General features: G+C 38.8%; 4 protein-coding genes across 6 annotated transcripts; 1 reads left to right on the plus strand and 3 right to left on the minus strand.

Moving 5' to 3' along the window:
- Positions 1-90: 90 nt before the first annotated feature.
- Positions 91-8,911, minus strand: btr02 (bloodthirsty-related gene family, member 2). Of its 3 annotated transcripts, XM_016673534.1 has the most exons (10): positions 8,853-8,911; positions 5,419-5,539; positions 4,983-5,068; positions 4,252-4,524; positions 3,092-3,169; positions 2,741-2,980; positions 2,522-2,648; positions 2,406-2,432; positions 1,131-2,291; positions 91-130 (listed from the first exon to the last, which is right to left on the minus strand). In XM_016673534.1, exons 2-9 carry the CDS (start codon positions 5,522-5,524, stop codon positions 1,747-1,749), a joined length of 1,482 nt encoding a protein of 493 aa, XP_016529020.1. In that variant the 5' UTR covers positions 5,525-5,539; positions 8,853-8,911; the 3' UTR covers positions 91-130; positions 1,131-1,746. The 3 variants fall into 3 exon arrangements, with proteins under 3 accessions (XP_016529020.1, XP_016529021.1, XP_007556328.2); XM_016673535.1 differs by lacking the exon at positions 5,419-5,539 and having other exon boundaries at positions 8,822-8,904; XM_007556266.2 differs by lacking the exon at positions 8,853-8,911 and having other exon boundaries at positions 5,334-5,512.
- On the minus strand, positions 5,801-8,375 carry LOC103141012 (GTPase IMAP family member 7). The gene is made up of 2 exons (XM_007556413.2): positions 7,572-8,375; positions 5,801-7,382 (listed from the first exon to the last, which is right to left on the minus strand). Exons 1-2 carry the CDS (start codon positions 7,588-7,590, stop codon positions 6,358-6,360), a joined length of 1,044 nt encoding a protein of 347 aa, XP_007556475.2. The 5' UTR covers positions 7,591-8,375; the 3' UTR covers positions 5,801-6,357.
- Positions 8,560-16,969, plus strand: rsad1 (radical S-adenosyl methionine domain containing 1). The gene is made up of 9 exons (XM_007556265.2): positions 8,560-8,950; positions 11,072-11,205; positions 11,551-11,755; positions 11,833-12,198; positions 15,049-15,112; positions 15,191-15,338; positions 15,581-15,635; positions 15,762-15,865; positions 16,098-16,969. The coding sequence occupies exons 1-9, from the start codon at positions 8,810-8,812 to the stop codon at positions 16,201-16,203; spliced, it is 1,323 nt and encodes a 440-aa protein (XP_007556327.1). The 5' UTR covers positions 8,560-8,809; the 3' UTR covers positions 16,204-16,969.
- Positions 16,970-17,591: 622 nt separating this feature from the next.
- On the minus strand, positions 17,592-20,564 carry rasd2a (RASD family member 2a). The gene is made up of 2 exons (XM_007556278.2): positions 18,490-20,564; positions 17,592-18,395 (listed from the first exon to the last, which is right to left on the minus strand). The coding sequence occupies exons 1-2, from the start codon at positions 19,028-19,030 to the stop codon at positions 17,875-17,877; spliced, it is 1,062 nt and encodes a 353-aa protein (XP_007556340.1). The 5' UTR covers positions 19,031-20,564; the 3' UTR covers positions 17,592-17,874.
- Positions 20,565-21,569: the final 1,005 nt, after the last annotated feature.

Raw genomic sequence — 21,569 nt, forward strand, 5'->3', positions numbered from 1 at the left:
GGGGTCCAGAGTCAAATCAGTGTCCCACAAGAAAGAAAACAGTTTGCGTTGCTGTGAAATATTGGAGTCTTGTTCCTTCGTCTGTGTCGATGTTGATGAGATCAACTCAGGTTCCACAAGAGCATGTATCCTGAAATTCAGGAAACAAAAGTTAAACCAGTAGAGGCTTTAGAGATGAATCATACAGAGGGATATTATTACAATTCAAATGACATTTTTACAACATTACAGGGTAATTATGTTTTGGAAGTTTAGTGAATTTATTTATCATAAATATTTGGACACAGAGGCCCATGTTGAGTGGATTCCAGGGAGCGCTGCAAAGAATAGTCCTCTTTGACACACGGATGTGGGTGTTAAGCTACGCCTGGCCGGGTGAGTGGATAATCTCAGAAAAACATGAAGGGACTCGAGTGAACACAAGCAGCTTTCATGAGACACTCGTGGAGTGGGCTAACAGAACCGGTTTCATCCGTTTATTACCGCTCTCCCATTTGACACCATCATAGAATAAAAGCAAATATCAAAGGGACTTACTGCAGGCACTTATTTTTTTTAAAAAGTTTTTTACACATTTTCTTAAAAAAAATAAATAAGCATATTAGATTTTCCTAAACTGTCTTAAAAAATCTCTGACCATGAACAGAGATTTTTTTTTATCTATTCATGCTCAGAACAGAGCATTTCTTTATTTTTTCTTTACAAAAAAATAAAGAAATGAAGACATGTATCTGGAAAGAAAACATGATTTTATGAGAATGCTAGTGGATTTTGTACAAAGAAGATTTTACTTAAAAAAAACTAGACAGCTGAATGTAGTAACTGCTTACTATTGCAAAAACATTGCATGACAAACCATTGCCTATAATTTTAGAACATAAGTTCCTTGGAAGGCTTAAGACTTCCTGGAAGGCCCAGATTTCTTTTTTTTTTACCTTTGTGAAACTATGAGGTTCACTGATGATATCAGTGAGTTACATAAAACGGGCCTTTTAGCCTTTAAAGTTATAAAAGTTTTCAAGGTGGGTTATCCTGATCTGTTATCTGTTCCTTTTTTATCATAACTGTTAGATAAAACACACTGCCTTTATGAATGCTTTTATTTGCTGGACGTAAGTCAAGGTTTTTACCTCCAGTGGTTCCTCGCTTCTCGTCCTCGAGATGATCCACAGGTGTGTTTGTTTATTGCTCCTTCCAGCAGACAATGCCTGGAGTTGCCCTGAGAGTTCAGCGTAGTCAGCAGAAAGGCATCAGGGCTGTGAGGCTCTCTTTCAGAGGTTGGGTGAACTGCAGCAGAGAGGTATGATCAGCTCCCAACACCCTGGACGGGACCGGACTGGGCTGGAGATGGGGCTGCCCTTGAGATTTGCCAGCTTGAGTCTGTGTGGCGGTGGGCAGAAACACGAGCTTGTGTGTGTGTGCACGAATGTGTCATTGTGTATCTCCCAGTGCCTGGTGTATGAACACAATGCCCTGCTGTTTGGCTGTGCCCCCTCTGTCCCGACTCTGCAGCCCTACACATCCACCCCTTTATCTCCTCTTATTCGAGGGCCTCCTCTTTACTTAAACTTTTTACCTTTCTTTGTTATTCGTTCCATGGGATTCACTGTAGTCCTCAAGTGTAATGAATCAGTTATTTGCGTAGAATAATATGTGGTTTATTGAAGATTGTACACAATATACATCTCATTTAATAAATTAGACAGAATCAGATAAATACTAAGAGGGAACGTCAAACACAGATGCTCAAATGCTGCAGAAGCTTGAAGTGATGATCAGTGGGGCTGCGTTCTTGCCGCCATGCAGACGTCCAGGACTGAAAATTGGGTGAAGCCGGTCTTTAAACCTATCCATGAAGGTGTAAATGTGCACTCCTGATTCGGCGCAGTAGAAGGACACACGGCCTTCGGAGTAATCCAGAAACACTGCCACAGTTCTAGGCCGCTGCTCCAGAGCCACAAAGGTGACCGGTGAGGTGTTGGCAACATACTGGCCTCCACTCTTCAGGCTCAAAGTCCAGAAACCATTGGCCGGGCAAACAGTGAACTTGCCTTTCCTGTTTATGGACTGCCTGGCAACGCCCAGGTTCCACTCAATCTTGTCGCCAACCTCCACCTCCCAGTAGCACCTCCCACTGCTGAAGCCTTCCTTGCCCAGTACGTTGGCCACGCGGTCAAAGCGTGTGGGATGATCTGGGACCTCCTGAAGCTTGTCGGTGTGCCTCACTCGTTTCCGGTCATCTGAGACGGAAAGGAAAGGGTGGGCCGTCTTTCCACTTAGGGTAACCTCCACTGAGAAGGAAGACAGCAGAAAAGCAAAGAATAATTGAAATGCCATGGCCAGCTCATCTGAGATACAAAGATAAAATACTTTCCACCTGTGTTACATCATCAACAAGGCCTTACCTGTGTACTTCTCAAGTCTTCTTAGTTCTGAAGACAGAAAAAAAGAAATGTTATTACCACCTAATTTACTGCACAGCAGTAACATAATATACAAATCCACAGTCAAAATTACTCACCAGCTTTGGAAAGTCTGTTGACTTCTAATTTAATTTTTTCCAAGATGTCTGACATTGCTCTTCTCGTGACTCCAACACAAGGATCTGTTTCAATGCTGACCTTGGACCAGTCCTTCATGTCAGTGGGCTACAAAGAAAAAAAAAAGAACAATGCTCAGCAGGGGATGACAATAGCACCTCGACATCATTATATTTTCTGTTTCACATGGTAGTACTTACTAAGACAACCTGCTTCATGTCGTCATTTTGGTCAAAAGCCTGAGGATCAGGTTGATTCATGTGGTTCCTCAGCTGCTCAATCTCTTCCTTGATGTCTTTTATCAGTGCTTGCACTCTTTGCTCTTGTTCCTTTTGTTTGTCTTCAATTGCAGAGACAACAGCTTTATGAGTCTCCTCCATAGCACACACCAGGGCTGAGAAGACCTTTTGACTCTCGCGCACCTCACGCAGGTAAGAACTCTGATTGGAAAAAAAACAACAAAAAAAAAAAACAAAACATGGAGGAGTCATTAAATTATTAAACTATTGAAGTATTGAATTAGTGTTTTTTATGCTAAAGTTTTAACTTACCTTTTGGACATCCAGAGAATATTTTAGCCTCTCTATCTTCTGAAGCCTGTCCTTGATCATTTGTTTGACATCTATAACCTGTGGACATAGAACAGTAACCTCAGCAATACAGTGTATTTTTTTTAAATCCTTCTTATTATCAAACAAAGTTAACCTGAGAAAATACAAAATTTAGTTTTCAAATCATGGTTGTATTTATTAAGGGTCATTCAAACCAATCTGGTTCTATGTAAAACCAAATAACTCCCCACTTTGTAAAATCATGAATTAACTATGATTAACCAAATTTTCCACAAGTTACAACTTTTACTGGTCTGGTTACACTACCAGACCTGTAAAATCAATGAATTACAGAAATGGAACCCATCTGACAGCATAAATTAGGCTAAATCATCTAAAAACACTCTGATACCGTAAACAAGAACAAGAACAACAACAACAACAACAAATCAAGAACATGATAAACAAAGTCTGTGATATTTACAAGTCTGGAAAGTGTTAAGAGTTGTTTACAAAGCTTTTCAACTCCTGAGTCCATAAGTGGGAGCCAAAATTACTCCAATATCTCATCAAATACTCATCCAAGAGGTCCAAAGACAGAGGATAAAATAATTTTCCAGTATTTTAGATGGTCTAAAATACTGCAACCCTCACCTGCCTCAGCTGATGGATGTTCATACATGGAAAAAACATCCCGGAGCTCTTTATAATCCTAAGAGAAAAGGTCTACCCATCAATTCATAGTCGTAAGCTTCAGCAAACTTGGTTGTTCAGGAGGACAATTGTCCTTACAACATCAACAGGTCAACCCTGCAATGTGGCTAAATTAAAGAAATTCGGCAAAGAAGCTTGGGCCAAAATTCATCCACTTCAATGAAAAACACTGACTGCTACTTATTGAATATGCTTATTGAAATAGATGAGTCTAGAGTGGAAGAACCAAATATTAAATTTAAGGAGTAATTACTTTTTTAACATATACCAAAGTATGTGTTGGTATAGCTTTTTTCTGTGATGAATAAAGTTATCAGAAGATATTTAAGTTTCACAAACGAAGCAGAAACACAAGAGACTTGTGATGAGGCAAATACTTTCTCACATGTCTGTACACTTGACATTTTGGACTAATCAATGTGTAATATAAGCAAAGAAAAAAGTACCTTCTCTTCTTCCGGTGGTTTCTGAGGTCGTGCTGTTCTATAATTTTCGGAAATATCTGCCAAAATATGGTTGACACTGAGGTCAGGCGTTTTGGCAAACAATCTTCTACAGTCAGGACAGTATTTGGATTGGCGATGAGTCCAGAACTGGCTCAGACAAGACAAGCAGAAGCTGTGTCCACATGGGATGGTTGCTGGGTTGGTGAAGATGTCTCTGCAGAGAAGGCACAAAAAGTGCTTCTCGGGGAGGAGGCAGATGGAAGAATCCGTCATCTGTAAAGAATGATTAAATGTTTGACAAGAAATAAGGTACAACATGTTAACAAACATGATATATTTTCACAACTGTAAATTGGTTACACTATGAACCCATAGTTCTTGTTTTTCAAGGTATTCAATTATCCTAAAGTATTTTTTTTTTCTTTTGGTACAATGCTAAATCAGAAGTAATTAGTCAGAAATGGGAGCATGCTCTGCGACAGACTGGCGACCTGTCCAGGGTGTACCCCGCCTCTCGCCCGGAACGTGAGCTGGAGATAGGCACCAGCACCCCTCCCGACCCCACTGAGGGACAAGGGTGAAGGAAAATGGATGGATGGATGGATGGATGGGAGCATGCTTTGCAGTGTTTCAAGATGAGTAAGCAAGATATCCCGTTTCTAAGCTTAGAGGCATTGAGAGCATAAATGAAGAATATAATTTTAGGTTTTACTTGTCGAACTGAAACATACCCCTTTGACTGTGTTCTCTTCCTTGGTGCTCATTGTCACTCCCAATGGTATTCGCGTTTTCTGTGATCTTGGTTCAGACAGATTAACTGAGAACGGAAGCAGAAAAGTATGTTGTCAAACAGGTAACTACCAAAGATATTCGTCTCACTGTAACACTGAAACCTTTAGGATTCTGTTTTAATTTTCATTGCGTGCTCTCTCCCTGTTTTATTACGCTGTGATAACAAAGTAATCCCTCGTTATGTAAGATGCCCATAAAAAGCTCAAAGAACTTACATAAAGGATCACAAAGTCCATTTTTTAGATAAAAGAAAACAATCTTAAAAATGCATGACATAAATGCAGTCTTACCTTCCGCACTCTGTCTTTTCCACAAAGCAAACTTTTCCACAGAGAAACTTTGTTAAATTCAGGTAAGAACAGAAGAAGAATGCACCTGTTTGTTCTGAACAGGTGTGCTCAGCTATGAGTGTTATTAAGGAGAATGGGGAGGTCTTTGTAGGGAATGGCAAACATGAGCAAGCTTTAACTCCGCCCTTCATGGTACTGAGCCGTTCCTTAACTCATTGCACAACAAGAGTGAAGGTGGTACAACATACTGAGTATTCACAAATCAGCAGCAAACAATATACTGTTCTATCAGAGTTGAATGAATAATTTTTATTCACCACAATATTTTAAATTTAGATACCACCAACCTATCCTTGAAGTATCTAAATAAAATAAAAAAACTAAATCTTTTTGCATGAAAAGCCTTAAAACAAATATAACATTCATTGCAATCAGATAAACTTAATTTGAAAAAAAATGGGAAAATTCCACACTTTATTTGAATACATGTTTTTGTTCTTATTACAGACATATTAAAATTGAAAAATAATTGTTCAATAAAAACACCATTTTCATTCCTCTTTACATAGTCTAACTAGATTGTTCAGATCTCTAGACATATGACTATGTCCATATAGGTCCAGATATCTCTATGTTTGGATCATTATGGTTTGGTTTAATTGATGCTGGAGGACACAATGAAATAAAATGTATTTTGAAGAGTTAATTTTGGAAGACAAACAAGCCCAAAGCATCACATATCCTCCATGGTGGGCATGAAGTGGGATGTTATATGGCCCCATAGTTACCTGTCAAACCTGTGAAAACTAAGTGAAAAGCAATCAATATTCTAAGAAATACCTTTCAAAGACTTTCAAAACAGGTACAAAAAAAATAACGCTTAAACACACTGAGGCATCGAAAACAAATCTCAATCAGAACAAAACATGATGAATGAGAAATGAATCAATGTGTTTCAAGTTTGGCACAAGTAAGCAAAAGACAAACATTTATTTCTACACAGAAAAATGAAGTCATCATCCTGTCATGTACGAGGAACTGTGAAGAAACGGTTAATGAAGATAGAATTAAAATTGAGTCTAGCTGGTGGGGCAACTCTGTTCTCCATATGCTTGATTGCCACATGAGCAGTTCCGCCTGCAGATGCACCAACCGCCCCACCTATAACACCATAAAGAGCCATTCCTCCCAACCCCTCAATAGATCCAAAAAGTGCACCAATCACGGCCCCCACAACTAAGCCAGTGCCCAGCCCTCTGGCCAGGGATGTTCTGAGCCAACCGTTATCAAGCTCTGCCTTAGCCTGAATCTCTGCACGTACATTGGCGATGTAGGCATCCTTCTGAAAACACAGCTCCTCTGACGTGTACTGCTGCTCCATCTCATTCCATGTCCGCTCTATCTCCTCTGCCTTCTGTTTCCTGAGCCTTTTCTCCTCCTTCCTCACGCTGTCCTCTGCCGTTTGGAAAGTTCTGCTGGAGAAGTGTCCCCCTCCCAACGAAGCCACCATCAACTCAATTTTTCGCAGAAACTCCTTGTCCTGGCTTCGATCTCTCCAATTCTTCTTGAAAACATGAAAGCGCCCGCCATACTTCTCAATCAGTTCTCTCAGATACCATTCAGTCTTCTTCACCCTGTTTTCCAGAGACGCTCCATCCAAATTTCCTTCATAGGCAAAGAGAACCATGCAGTGTTTCAGGCAGTTTGCTCCAAAGCGTCTTTTTAGCAACCAAGGAGTTTTCATGTCATTTGGGGAGATTTTCTCAATGTCAAAGGCAACAAGAAAGGCATGGGGACCAGGTATAACTAAACACTTAGACCTCCTGAGCTCCATCTTCCTTTTTGCATGAGTTATATCCTTGTCATACATGTTTGGTCCGTTGACCACTGCCACTGGTCGACCAGACAGCTCTCCCTTGTTCTTCACACTTGCAGAAATACTGATAACATCGTTTGAAAAGACCTCCTTTCCAAGTATAGCATTGGTCAGTTGGAACTGAGAGGGTCCGCTGCTACCGACCACCATAAGCCTCAGTTCCTTTGGAGATCCTGTCAAGACAGGAGTCTGAGATTTCATTTAGCTTAAAATAATGCTCTGAATTTAAGTTTTAGCTGTAAATGTAATCAATTCAAAAGGAATAAATAGAAACATGTTGTTTAGTTTAACCTCTTTCCTAGTACTAAAACTAAACATCTAGTTTCAACTGCATGTTTACAGTTTTGAATGTAAAGTCTTACCTTTCTTTCTTTTATCCATTTGACTCTGATTCACTCTCTTAAGGTGGTTTAAATGAACATGATCACTATGTATCTTGTGCACAGTGAAAATGTATCTGGGTCCTTTGCTCTTGTCTGTTTTGGTCTGCCTCTGTTGGGTATCAGATTTGATATTGGCTGGAAAATATCCGCAGGGTCAGAAACCAACAGTGAGCTCATCCACATTTATTGACGTATGAAATAAAAATCTTTGTTTAATTATCTAATACATTTCCCTGTTTTGTATCATGTGGTGGAAATCATATGGTATGACAAAGAGTTTATGAATATTCCCATTGTTGGTGATGAAGTTTGTTTTATTTTATTTATTTATTTTTTAAAAAAAGCTTATTTTCTGTTTAATTATTAGTCTTTTTCTGTAATGATATAAATGGTTTGATTTTAACCTGGAACCAGCTGATGCTTGAAAGTCCCAATAAAGGGAACTCAACAACTTAGTAAATGTTGCGATATTTTTATATAAATAAAACAAAAATTATTTAGCAGAAATAAATTGGTCATCAATGCAACAGTACGTATTTCAGTTTGTATCATTTGGTTAGTTATTTGAAAATGCAGCCAAAATTTGTACTGAGTTAAAATAAATTTCTTAAATCTAAAATAAAATAGTTAACATCTAATGAACATAGAACATTTTTGTGGCATCTATATCTGTCATGTTTGAGTACTTGGTGAACAAGTACCTTCTTATTTGAAGGCATAAGGATTACCTTAATACATGATGTTGGAAAATCCAACCTTAAATTACAAATATATATATATAAATAAATAAAATATGCAGTTTAAATTGTAATGGTAGCTTTCATCTAAGATCAAATAATTGGATTTAATACTAAAACTAGTATTTTTTAACTAAAGAAATTAATAGAGTTACATAATCAAACAGTCAGGATAAAACATGAGGCACAGCAGGAGAAAGCATGAATACGGTTCGATAAATCGCCCCTCCTACATTAAAGGATGGTTATTTGAATACATAAATTACAAGTTTTGTTCTGGTAAAATAGCGCCTCCATGTGGTAAAATAGCAGGACATACCAAAAGGAATTTATTTGACGTATTTCCTGTTTAGACAGACGTCACACCCTCTAAAACAATGGACGGAAAGGCATGTTTATGTTGATTATTTGTATCCTGGTTGTCATATCAACCGGTGTTGTACTGGATGGTGTGATCAGACAGCTAAATGTGTCAGCAGGATGATAACATACATGTTCCGTAAAGCCAGCCGTGGCTTCTCACCGGGGCTGCGTCGCTTTTCCGACCTGAAAGTGACCGAACATGTGCCTGAGAGTCCAGCTTCCCCTCGTCTCACTGAACAGGCGTCCTTATATGTGCACGTAAGCCACATCTTTTCCTTTAGCCGAGTTAGTTATTGGGGCCTGCCATAGCAATGCATGAAAGGCACATTCTCCACCTCAAAATAACTGCCGCTTCCTTTCACCGTCAATGCGGCTCGTCCGCCGCGCGCCTCCTCACGTGAGGGGTGCTGTTACTTTTGTTTGCATTTCGAGTAACCATGGCGACGTAACTGGCGAAAAACGAGCCCAATTCAAATCAAAACAAATTCTAACTGACTCAAAACGGAGAGAATTTCGTCTGCCCCTCTTTGTCTCACTCACACGACAATTTTCAGAGAGGATTACTTACCGTAACAATAGAACACTGAGGAGAACAGAGAGAACTTCATAGATGGCTGAAGGTTGGAATTACAGAGACAGCAGACCACTCAGTTCCTACAGAGAAGGCCAGAGCTTACAGTTAGAACAGTGTTTCTCAACCCTGGTCCTCACCGCCCCCCTGTCCTGCATGTTTTAGGTATTTCCCTTCTGCCACATACCTGAATTGTTTCTCTGAGGACAGGTTTAACATAACCACTGTTACACAAGGGTTTCTTGAGGCCTTTTAAAATGAAGCTACTGAAAATTCCAAAATGAAAGCCTCATTATTCCTCTCAGGTTAGTGCATCATCTTGCTTTGCAAGGCGGTGGACTAACATTAGACTTTTCCTTATAATGAGCATTTTAGGTACTCTTTTCCCTCAGTTTAGCATTGAGAATAAATAATTGTGTGTTTTCCTCTATGTCTTTTAGCTACTTTCATGCTTGTAGAAGAAATCCTATGTTTTTTGAACAATAATAATACTTGTTAATCTGTTGCTAAGACATGAGCATGTTTTTTTGGTAACAAAGTGCCACGAAGTAAACATCTTATTTTTACGTTCACAAAAATTTACCAACTGTAATTTTCTTGTGTCTAAGCACATAAGCAGTATTTCAAAAGAGATTATTCTTTACAAACAATAATATTACTTGTTAATGTTAATTTGCTGTTTAGAGATGAGCGTTTTTTTCAAGTAACGAACAGCCACAAAGTAAAAATCAGATTTTTACTTTTGTGTTGAATGTCTGTTTTGTAATATATGTACCACCAATGAGACAAAAAAAAAGAAAAAACCATTTTCAAATGCACAATTCTTGTTACGTGGTGTAAGAAAAATAGTATTTCAAAAGAGCAGAAGAAATATTACGTTTTTTGAATAATAACAATATTTGTTGTCAATCTGTTGCTAAGAGATGAGCACCTTTTCTGGTAACCAAGTGCCACAAAGTAAACATCTGATTTTTACTTAACAATTTAAAACTATACATTTCCTGTGTCTAAGTAGATAAGCAGTATTTCAAAAGAGCTTATGCTTTACAAACAATAATATTACTTATTAATTTGCTGTTTAGAGATTAGTGTTTTTTTTTCTGGTAACAAGCAGCCATGAAGTAAAAATCTGATTTTTACTTCTTTATTGAATGTCTCTTTTATATGTACCACCAATGACAAAAAAAGAAGAAAAAAAAAAAAACAACTGCACAATTCTTGTTAAGTATATAAGATAAGTAGTATTTCAAAAGAGCAGAAGAAATCTTGGAAAAACAGCATTTGTTGTCAGTCTGTTGCTAAGAGATGACCACGTTTTCTGGTAACAAAGCCCCACAAAACGTCTGATTTTTACTTTTGCAAAAGTAAAAATTAGAAGGCAGTGCATTCAGATTAGCACAAACATTAGCAGTGCACTGCCCCCTTACTGGTGGTAGCAGTAACCTCATCTCTAAAATAAACGTTTTAGCTGTTTTTTTTTTATTTGTTTTCCATGTTTAGTACACTGAATGGATGAAGTCAATGTGAGACAACATGCCACTGGCAGCATTTTGGCTAATTTTAGCTTATAGACTAATTTTAACATACTGAATGGACTAAGTCCAACATGCTTGTGACTCTCCACATACTATTGAGTACATTGTAGCTTACTTTAGCATTAATGCTAATTTATAACCTCTGAACGCAGAGTTCCAACCGACGGGCACACTTTGGCAGGCCCCGTTTCTTCAGAAATGTTCTAATATTAAAGTATTCGACTTTTAAGGCATATATGATGTATGCTTTGCCTTCTGTTCTCCCTCCCTTAGTGGCCTTATTGTCTCCGACGATGCACCTACTGCAATTTTAACAAATACATACCCAAAGAGAACAACGAAGACATCATGGCAAAGTGTCTTCAGAGGGAAACTGAGACATTGCTGCAACTCAGTCAAGTGTCCTGGTATGTTAATTCATTCAGTCAAGTCACTCTTGTGTTCAATCCTGCATACAGGTTACAACTAATGCAGTGCAGAGATATGGATACCCTTTCAACTTTTTATATATTGACAACTTACAAACTGGAACTTTGTTGCAATTTTGGAATGTAAAAGCAATTTAGCAAAGTGTGTTATCAGTTTCCTTCAACTTCGCACTTATTCTACACTTTATGTTGGTCTATCATAAAGTCCTTATAAAATAGACTGAAGATTGTGAATTGATCATGTCAACATCTGAAGAATTTTAAGAGATATAAATACTTTTGCCCTGTAAACACCTTCACAATCCTTTGGTTTTGGACTTGCAGCATCACATCTGTTTTTTTTGGTGGTGGGACTCCAAGCCTGGCTCACCCATCAACCATCGCTAAGATCCTTGAAACAGTTTCCAAGCAGGTGAATCTCTCAGATGAGGTTGAAGTCACACTGGAGGTAAACCCTACCCCAGTGGGAATGTCAAAGTTAAAAGACTACCACCATGCGGGCGTGAACCGTTTCTCCATTGGGGTCCAGGTAAACAAAAATGTTAGATTTTAAGGTACAGAAAATTGTGTCCAGCTACTGCTTATAACGCATTGTTATTCCCACAGTCTCTGCAGGCCAAGGACCTGAAAAGTTTGGGAAGAGACCACAATTCCCTGGATGCTTTGCAGACTCTGGCAGAGGCCAGGAAGCTGTGTCCAGGTGGGGTGTCGGTGGATATTATGTTCGGACGCCCCAACCAAACAACTGAATTGTGGAGCAGAGAGTTGTCCGAGATGCTGAGGGTGTGTGATGACCATGTGTCTCTGTACCAGCTGACCCTTGAGAGAGGTACTCAGCTGTTTAAACAGGTCCAGTCTGGACAAGTAACCATGCCCACAGAGGAAATCACAGCAGAGATGTACCAATGTGCCAGAACAACTCTCCAGCAGCACGGCTTTCAGCAGTATGAAGTGTCTAACTTTGCTAAAAATGTAAGTCTGTCACAAACAGCCTCATATTATCAATAAATTAAGGATTTTAAAGCTTGGATTAACTTAAACACAGTTAAAAGGCAACATATGTAATAAAATCCTACTTGTTATTTACCCTTAATATTTAGTTAAATATACTCCTAATATATATGAAGCAGAATTCAACATTTATATACCAGCACATCAGTGCACAGTTCAAATAACTTCTACAAAGTAATCATAAGTCCTTTTAGCAACATATTTCATCTAACTGACATCTGTTTTTGCATCTTTTCTGATTGTGTAAAGTCTCATTCTGCATAAAATTACAAATACCAATGTGCTAAACTCTTATGCACAATGATGAGCTGGTGAAATCCCATGCTGAGGACTATGGGTTCAGTTTCAATCCAGAGTTTATCAAACAGACGATTGAATATGGCATTAAATTTTTCTGGAGGGTAACAACTCTGTCCCGATTTCTTGATAATCCTCTGGATCAGATTGCTGACTAGGATTATCACAGCCATTTTTCTGATCTTTATCTCCTCAGTTTTGCTCTGGTTTTCCTCTGGTTCGCTGAAGTACTCTGGTTGTGGTTCTTCCAGTTCTGGCTCAGTTGGAGTAATCTCCTCTGGGGTTTCTCCTGTCAATCCAGATGCATGTGGAACCTGCTCTGTTTCCACCGCAAGACAAACGTCAGAATCTGTCAGTTCCTCCTTGAATTCATCATCTTCCAGCACTAAGGACATTTGACTGTCCGACTGACCTTCCTTCACAGATAAATCCTCATCTGCAGGAGTGAAGACAGATGTGTTTTGATCAGACTTTGGCTCTGGTTCTAATTCCTTCACCTGAGAATCTTCCGTTAACTGGATCTCTGGTGCACAGTTTTCCAGATCACAGCTCGCTTCAAAAGCCAGGTCCATTTGTTCAAGGGGAACATCAACTCTTTCATAATCATCAGTGTCTGTGTCCCCAGAGCAAGTTTCCAAGTGCAGCTCCAAATCAAGAACACTGACAAATTCCAAAGCAACAGTATCTTCAGGAGTCTTGACTGTCAAATTTTCAAGACACGTGAAGTGGTACTGACAACTTTAGTGGAAGTGTCCATGTCACTATGATCTTCAAGAATAAGTTCCTCAAAATAAAAGTATCTCCACCTCTTGTCCTCTTCGGATTCTTTGGCAACAATATCAAAACCATTTTCAAATCTCTCGTCAGATGAGCTCTCTGTTGTGGTGTCTTCTTCTTCAATACTATGTCCCAGTAATTTTTCAACTCCCTTTGTGACCAGATAGCCAAGGCCCCAACCGATAGTAAGAATCATTTTCACTAAAATTGAAATAGTTTCTAAAATTACCGTTTGAAATTGTCTCTCTCAAAGTGTTGCATCTCCAACGAAGTTAAAAAGCAAACTGAGAATTCTTGTATTCCAAATGATTCTTGAGAATAGGGACAAAACAAAGCACAAAATTTGAATAAAATATACACAAAATATATATATTTTTTCCAAATATCTGACTAACCTGGGTCATGTGAGCACAACAATGTATATTTTCCTGGTGTTTGCTGAATATTTATTTATTTTAAACATTGTAGTTGGTGGATGGTGTCTGTAAAATCCCTTGTCTTGGAGCAGAACTCAAGACAAGGGGTAATTATAATGTATAATTACAATACATTATAATTATACATATTATAATGTATTACATTATAATAGTTAAAACAAAGGAATACTAAGTATATTATGACAATTAAGTATAAGTATTCATATAAATAATTGTGAAAGTACCAATAAATTGAATTAAAAATCATTTTTATATATCTTCCATATACCCCATTGAAATTTGTCCCTAGTTTCTGTTAACACTGTCAGACGTAAAACAAATGTAAAAAAAAAAATCAGGCATTATTGGGGGGCATCAGAACTTCTGAGGACCCCATGACCACTTCCTTTCTCTTCCTTTGCTAAGAGGGCTAGTTAGCTCTGGTTAGCATGTTATTATTTAGTTTTTTTCTTCTGTTTTATTCCTAAGTTGCTTGTCACAACCATGATGTGTCAACTCCATAGCTGACAATTTACAAAACTTTGATGAAATTTTGTGAAATAAAAGCTTAATTTTGGTAAACTGTAGAGATTTCATGGACCTGATGAGCTACAATATGGCCTCCTTCAGAATAACACCATATAAATTGAGGTAGTTTGGCATTTCGTCAACTCCGTCAGATGTCAACTCCATCAGAGGTTTTGTGACTCTTTCAGTGAAATTGTTGACAAATCTCACTTAAATGTGCAATTAATTAATTTTAATGTATTTTACATAAATTGCATAACTTCACATGTCTCAAGTATTTCTTTTTACTCACTAGTTTGTCACTACCTTCAGTTCTGTCAACTCCGTCAGATGGACTTTTTGTTGTTTTTTGTTTTAAATAATATTTCTTTTGTTTCTTGAGAAGCATTTGTAAAAATGAGTAAAAACATCACTAATATGGTCATTAAAAAATTATTTTATATTTATTTTTGTCAGATGGTGATGACAAAGTTCTGGGTCAGGTCGATTAAAAATGTAATTTTTAAAAAAATATCGCAACTGGGAGCCTGCCCCTTAGCATATTCTGAGATTATTTTCACTCCGTAGAAATCTGTCATGCTACATAGTCTTGTTTAGCTGTGTCGATGAGTAAACTTGCATCATATTTAGTTAGCATTTGAAAATAGAAATATTGGGTCAAAATGAGTGTGTTTGACACTTAGAGATGGGATTCTGTTTAAAATCATAACTGTACTACTTCTTAATGAGATTAAGTTTGTTCTGTGCCATTGCTCACAGTTGTAACTATATCACCTGTCTTTGTGTTGCACAGAATTCAGAGAGTCGTCACAACCTGAGCTACTGGACGGGAAGACAGTACATCGGTGTTGGCCCTGGTAATTTAAACTGGGTCAGAACCACTGGTGGATGTTGGTTGTTTTTGTGTAATCTTATTTGCTCACGCTGTGTAACAGGAGCACATGGACGTTTTGTTCCCCTTGGGGAGGGAGGCGTTGCCCGTGAGGCCCGGACACAGACCCTGGAGCCGGATGTGTGGATCCGCGAAGTCCGGCAGCGAGGACATGGGACACGGAGGCGGATCCAGCTGGGCCATCTTGAACTGTGAGTTGTTACACTTACAGGCAGTAGCGATGTGTCTTGCCATGGCTATTTCTGGTAATCACACGAGACGACACATTGTTGCAGTTTCCCAAAATTCCCTGGCCATGTGAAAATGTGACACTTAGTTCACAAGATGTGTGACTGGGTATACATGTGCTACAACTCTGAAACATTCTGCCCGCATTAGAAGAAGCTATATTGAGACCTGTCCTTGTTAATTCTGAATGATTTTTGTTTTGCAGATTAGAGGAGGTGTTAGTGATGGGAATGAGAATGACCATGGGCATTAGTCACAAGGTGAAGCTCACACAATAGCCCTTTTACTTTCTGTGCGAATGCCTCTGTCACTGAGGAGAATGTCGAGTAGTGAGTAGTTTTTGTAAAACCTGAACATATTTGTCACAATTTTCTGCCTTTTTAAAGCACTGGGAGCTGTTTAGCCCTGAATTAAGTCTTCTTGAAATATTTGGTGGATCTCTTGTTGTCCAAGAGCTGCTGCAACGTGGACAGCTGATTCTTGATGACAGGTGATTTCATTGTCTTTGCTTTTCTACTGTCATGTTTACTTGTAAACACATACAGTTGCAATCTATATGAAGCTAGATCTAGCATATTTTTTGTTTGGCATAATTATTTAAGCAAACACCAACCCAGACACCTTGTTCATTATTCTTTCTATTATTTTAGATGCTTTTTGTAATATTTGCTGCTTTATTAGTTAAACCGGTGAAGAAAATACTTTCAATTTCTTTTTTTTAGGGGTTTGAGATGTTCCTGGGAGGGTCTGGCCTTACTGGACAGCATGCTTCCTGTTTTGCTGGTGGAACTGGAAAGAAGTTTTTCCCAAAAACTGGCAGCTAACTGACAATGAAGATTTATAACTCTCTAAATCACAACCATGTAAAAAATAAAAAATAAATAAGAATTTGCACAATCCGTTGAATTGCCTAAACATGACAGATATGTGTAAAAGAATAAAGTATTTATTTGTTTAAAAAATATGTCAGATTTGATACAATCTGTTTTTGTTTTGTTTGTTTTTTTAGAAATGCTCAAATATTTTTCTTCTGTTTTATGTTTTTTTTATGAATAATATTTTGTAACCTTCTATGCAGCTTTAACAGGATATTAGATGTCAGTTCAAAAAGTGTGTTTTATATCTTAATTTCTTTTCTTGCAGTCTTTTTCAGGTTATTTTAAATACAAGGATATATGTTTAATTTTAGACCCTTTTTGTAATATTTGCCGCTTTATTAGTTAAACTGCTGAAGATAATACTTTCAATTTCACTTTTATTTTTAATTGCAGTTTCTGGAGTACTATATAATGAACTTAGATTGGTTAAAATAATACTTTTTATTTGGATGCTACATTTATGTGCTATAATGCCTTGTAGAAGTATAGACTTTGTCACATAACATCCAAAAACATTTGTGTATAGTTTTGTGATTTTTTTTTTGATAGAGCATTCTATTTATTACAGAATTAAAATGAATTCAGAAACCTGGTAAGAATCAATGAATGTTTTACTTAACACATCTTTGTCCAATCTAACTGGACATAATTAAGAACTGTTTTGTTTGTTTCTTTTTGTAAATGTATGTATTTGGAAAATAAAAATGCAAAGAAACTGAAAACAGTGTATTTTACTCTTTTTACTTTTTTTTTTTTTGTTGTTGTTATCTCAAAAAAGTCTGAAGAAAAAAAATCAAATATGTTTTTTCCCCCCCAGAGGTTATGTAACGGTGCAACTTTTGTACAAGAAAATAAATATTTTTCGATAAATTCCAGAGTTATGTCTCTTTCTCACAAATGTTATTGATTTGTTTATGTAACTATATGAAAGGAAAAGTGATTGACATCTTAAAATGTGCCATGACTCAAAAAGTAATAGTAGGATCTATGAAAAATGGCTGACTGTAAAACGAGTGGATAAGTTGCCCTCTGGCTTCCATGTGGGCTCTCTCCATGGTACTGATCTCATTGCCGCTCTCCTCTTATCATTCGCCCTCTCCTCCTCCTCAAAAAATATCGCCTTAAGGTTTTGCTTCCTAAAATACAACGTGATTCGGACGTGTGTAAACTACCGGAGCTGAGTAAGCGGGATTGCTCCTGACACATTGTAAGGCTCGTTGCCAACCCCGAGCGTCGTGGGCGCCCCGAAATGTGAACAATCTCTCGTGTCTGATTGGAGACTCTTGAAGACGTTTTGAGTCATCCTCTCTCGCAGATGATCCCCATCCCACGCTTCAGTTTTTTTTTTTACATCAACACTTGACAACCATCAAGTTCTTGCGTAAATCATTTTCACATTCTCATTGTAATCGACAAAATGTTTGATCACTGAGAGGGGGGAGGGGGGGGGAATCAAGCACGACATTTTAAGCAAACTTTTAATAAAGGATGCAATTATAGAATACAAAAAATAAAATGATTAATGCACCGGTCCGGCCAGGTGCTACAGAGTATAACTCCTTACATGTTATGACATTGCAGCATACTACTACAATTTTGTTTTGTGGAGAAGTTTCATAATTCATTGAACCTGACGCTTCTCGGGTTTCTTGTGTTGGGTGCTTGATCCAAGCACCAGCCGCAGGTCGCTGGCGAAGCTCGGGCGGCGCGCAAGGGGGTCCACGGCGGCGCAGGGTGCGCCGAGTCCCCGGGAGTGTCTCCTCATCCTGATGCCTCGTTTGCCCACGCACAGCGACTGGTAGGTCAGGATGGGGATGATCTGATGCCGCGACGGGCTGGTCTCGTCGGGCAGCCCGCCGAGAGCTGCGAGAGCCGCGAAGACAGCCTCCAGTCCGGCGCCTGTTTTAGCGGAGGTTTCGAAGAACGGCGCGTCCTCGCCCAGGATGTCCACCACCTCGGAGTTGCTGAGGACTCTCTGAGCGTCCAGGTCTGCTTTGTTGGCGCACACCAGGACTGGCACCTTCGCGGGGTGGTTGGGCTTTTGGAGTTTTGCCTTTGCGGCTTTAATTTCGTCGAGCAGCTCACGGACTTCATTCAAAGACTCTCTGTCATCCAAGCTGAAGACTAGGAGAAAAATATCACCTGCAAAGACAAAAAAAAAAAAAAAAAGATTGTAATTGAGTTTAAGGACATCGACTGTTTTTCTTGGTAAAACTAAGCCATAAAGCGTCCTTACCTGTAAGTATGGACAATCTCCGTTTGGCTGGAAAGTCTTTCTCAGATGCCGCATCCAGCAGATCAACCTGGTATGTTTCCCCTCCTATGTGGAACATCTTGCGATAAAAGTCCTCGACAGTAGGCTCATAGTGTTCTTCATAGTCTTCCCCTAAGAACCGCCGGAGGATGTTGGTTTTACCCACTTTGGGCGCCCCGAGCACCACTACTCTGTGACAGTTCTTCGACTTGGTCGCACCCAACTCTGTCAGGTCCACCGGCTTTTTGGGGACTCGGTCAATCGACACCTGCCGACGCCCGGAACTTGAGGACCTGCGGGAGGTCATTCTCTTATCCTGCCGTCTCCAGCAACCTTTGACAGTTTTGATGATGCCCATGCCCGTTTTGGTTATGTTTGAGACTTTGGGGTGTTGGGATCGCGGGATGAGAGCTGCGCTCTGCAGTACTTGGTGCGCAATTCGTGAACGCTGATGCCCGGTGAAAGAGTTGAACACTTCGAGGATGCCATCAACGGGAAGGCAGAACTTCTCAGTTGTGTTCATCCCTTTGGCTCTTGCCACCGAGAAGCTTCTTGAGTCTAATCAGCGATCGGTTTCCTCTCCCCCCTTCATGTGTGCTCCGCAACGCAGCTGAGTGCCATCTCTTATACTCCTGCTGAGAGCCCATGCAGTCTCTGCGTCATCGCTCTGGCTCAGAAAGTATGCCTTTTATAGAAGCATGAAGCACCCGCATAATGTCCAATAAAAAAAAATAAAAAATCAATTTCTCTTTGGAAAAAAGAAAGAAGTCTAGATTCATCTAGAAATACAGGTAGACATTACCTGCAGAACATGCAGTTATTTCAACATGATTAAAATCAAGTTAAGAATATGCATTTGAACAATTTGTTCTGTGAAAAACACTCGAAGATGAAGGGTATCGTGATCTGTCCAGTCCTATAATTAGACGCACTCTACCTTTTTTTTTTAGTTTCCTCTCTCTTGATGGATAAATGGATAGTTTACAGAATAATGGATGCAGAGCAGTCTAATAGCCCCAAATCCCTGCAGACATGACACTGTGAATTGTGGAGCGCTCAGAGTGATTAACAATGTTCTCATGTAATTTCCTGCAGTCGTGAGTTAGTGACAAACATAATTTGCTTTCATATCAGTGCCCCCCTCCCCACATGGTTATGGCATTTCACTGTGAGAAAACATATCAGACTGACACACTGACAATTTTACAGCACTCCTGCTATAACAGCGCCAGAGAAGATGTACAGATTTCGAGTTCTGTCTCTGTGGAAGCCCCCCCACTTATATTATATTACATTATATTGTCACGACTAGTTCCAAAGCACACTCTCTGCTCTGTGATTCACACAGCCTGGGGATAAATGATTCCTCTGCAGTACTCCCAGAATTTTATGATGGAGGATTTTACAACTGTATAATACCGAAGCCTAAACTTGTGCAAACTGGAAACAGCAAACTTGCTTGTATTCATTGTTTCATTCAAGCGAGGTCATCTAATAAAACTTAATATTATCATCACCCCGCACGGATTGCTTTTTAAACTGGCGTATCCTTAAATTGCCTTGAAATTCTTGCATTGATTTGAAACAATCAAGCATCAAGAGTTTGGACTCCTTGCAAGATTACTGCCCACACACACACTTTTCCTGCACTCTCTGTTGTAATATGCCCAGAGATGTAATTTAAAAACTCTCCCACACTGATCAGCAATAAAAGTGTTCAGACACGAGCAAGTTATATGCCCTATTGATGTATGCAGTTGTAAACGTGTTCCTACGACAACCTTGATGTTGTCTCTCATCCATAGGCTAGAAGATGAGCTTTGTTTTTCCTCCACAAGGACTTATTTTGAGAGAACTTTGAAAAGCTTCATTTCTATTGACAAAGTGTCCCAACTTTCTTACTGAGGGGGCTGTACTTATATAAAAGAACAAAAGTGAATCAAAACATAGACATGGTAGAGTGAGGACAGCACAATGGATGCTGAAGGACATCACCAAGATCTTTGTCAGTGCAGCGCAGAAACCAGAACATGAGGTTTTCTACGTCAACATGCTTTTCAGTGAAACCAAGGACCTGCTGAGTTGAAAAATCACAGAATGAATTCTTTTGAAAAGAAAATGATTAGAAAAGAGTCTATCTATCTATCTATCTATCTATCTATCTATCTATCTATCTATCTATCTAAATGACACATGGCTTTCTCAAAACAAGTTAAAAATATAGCCAATTCAAGAATAATTTACTTAAAACAAACTTCTATATCCAGCTGAAAAGTTACTCGTTTTGTCTTATTTCAAATGTACTAAGATATTTGCTCTGGAAACCTGATAAAAGTACTAAGTAAAAGTTTGTCATTTTGCAATGCCTCGACCAGCTGTGCTGATCTAAACAGCTGAAATGTTTCTATTTGTTCGTTACTTAACAGCTCATGTTAAGTGGTATCTTTGAAGAGCATTTTTTTTTATTCTTTTAGTCACATATTCAATAAGATTAGGGTTTAAAGTTTGACTGGGCCACTTGCCTGTTGTATGTTACGGGTTGCTGACTCAGTGTAGGGTGAACCTCTGTCCCAGTCATAAGTTTAGCTGCCTCTAACAGGTTTTCTTCCAGAGTTGTCCTGTTTTTAGCTCCGCCCTTCTTCTCATTCTCTCTCTCCACTCTGGATTTGCGGAGTGTCTGACTAATAGTTTTACGGTCAACTCATTCTCCCACTTGAGCTGTGTATCCTTACACGCTCTTTGGAGTAAAAATTGCTTTTTTTTTGTACTTCTATGAGAAACGCACTCTTTGTCAGTTCAGGCGGGTGCTGTCTATTCTTTAATGTTCTATAATATATGTCTCAGGTTATTTCTGTCTACCAGGGGACAGTGTTTTGCGCTGATCTTTCTGTAACCTTTTTATTTCATAACTACTAATTACACTCACTTCCAGTCTTATGACCATAGTCATTTTTTTTGTTATCATGCATAACTGATTTATTTCCAACATACTATTCCAAATTCCCAGCCATTTACTGAAGAGGTTATTTTAACTAAAGTAGGCTTGTGCAAATATGTGCAGT

This window comes from Poecilia formosa, unplaced genomic scaffold (assembly GCF_000485575.1).
Source record: "Poecilia formosa unplaced genomic scaffold, Poecilia_formosa-5.1.2 Scaffold78, whole genome shotgun sequence".
Classification (NCBI taxonomy): domain Eukaryota; kingdom Metazoa; phylum Chordata; class Actinopteri; order Cyprinodontiformes; family Poeciliidae; genus Poecilia; species Poecilia formosa.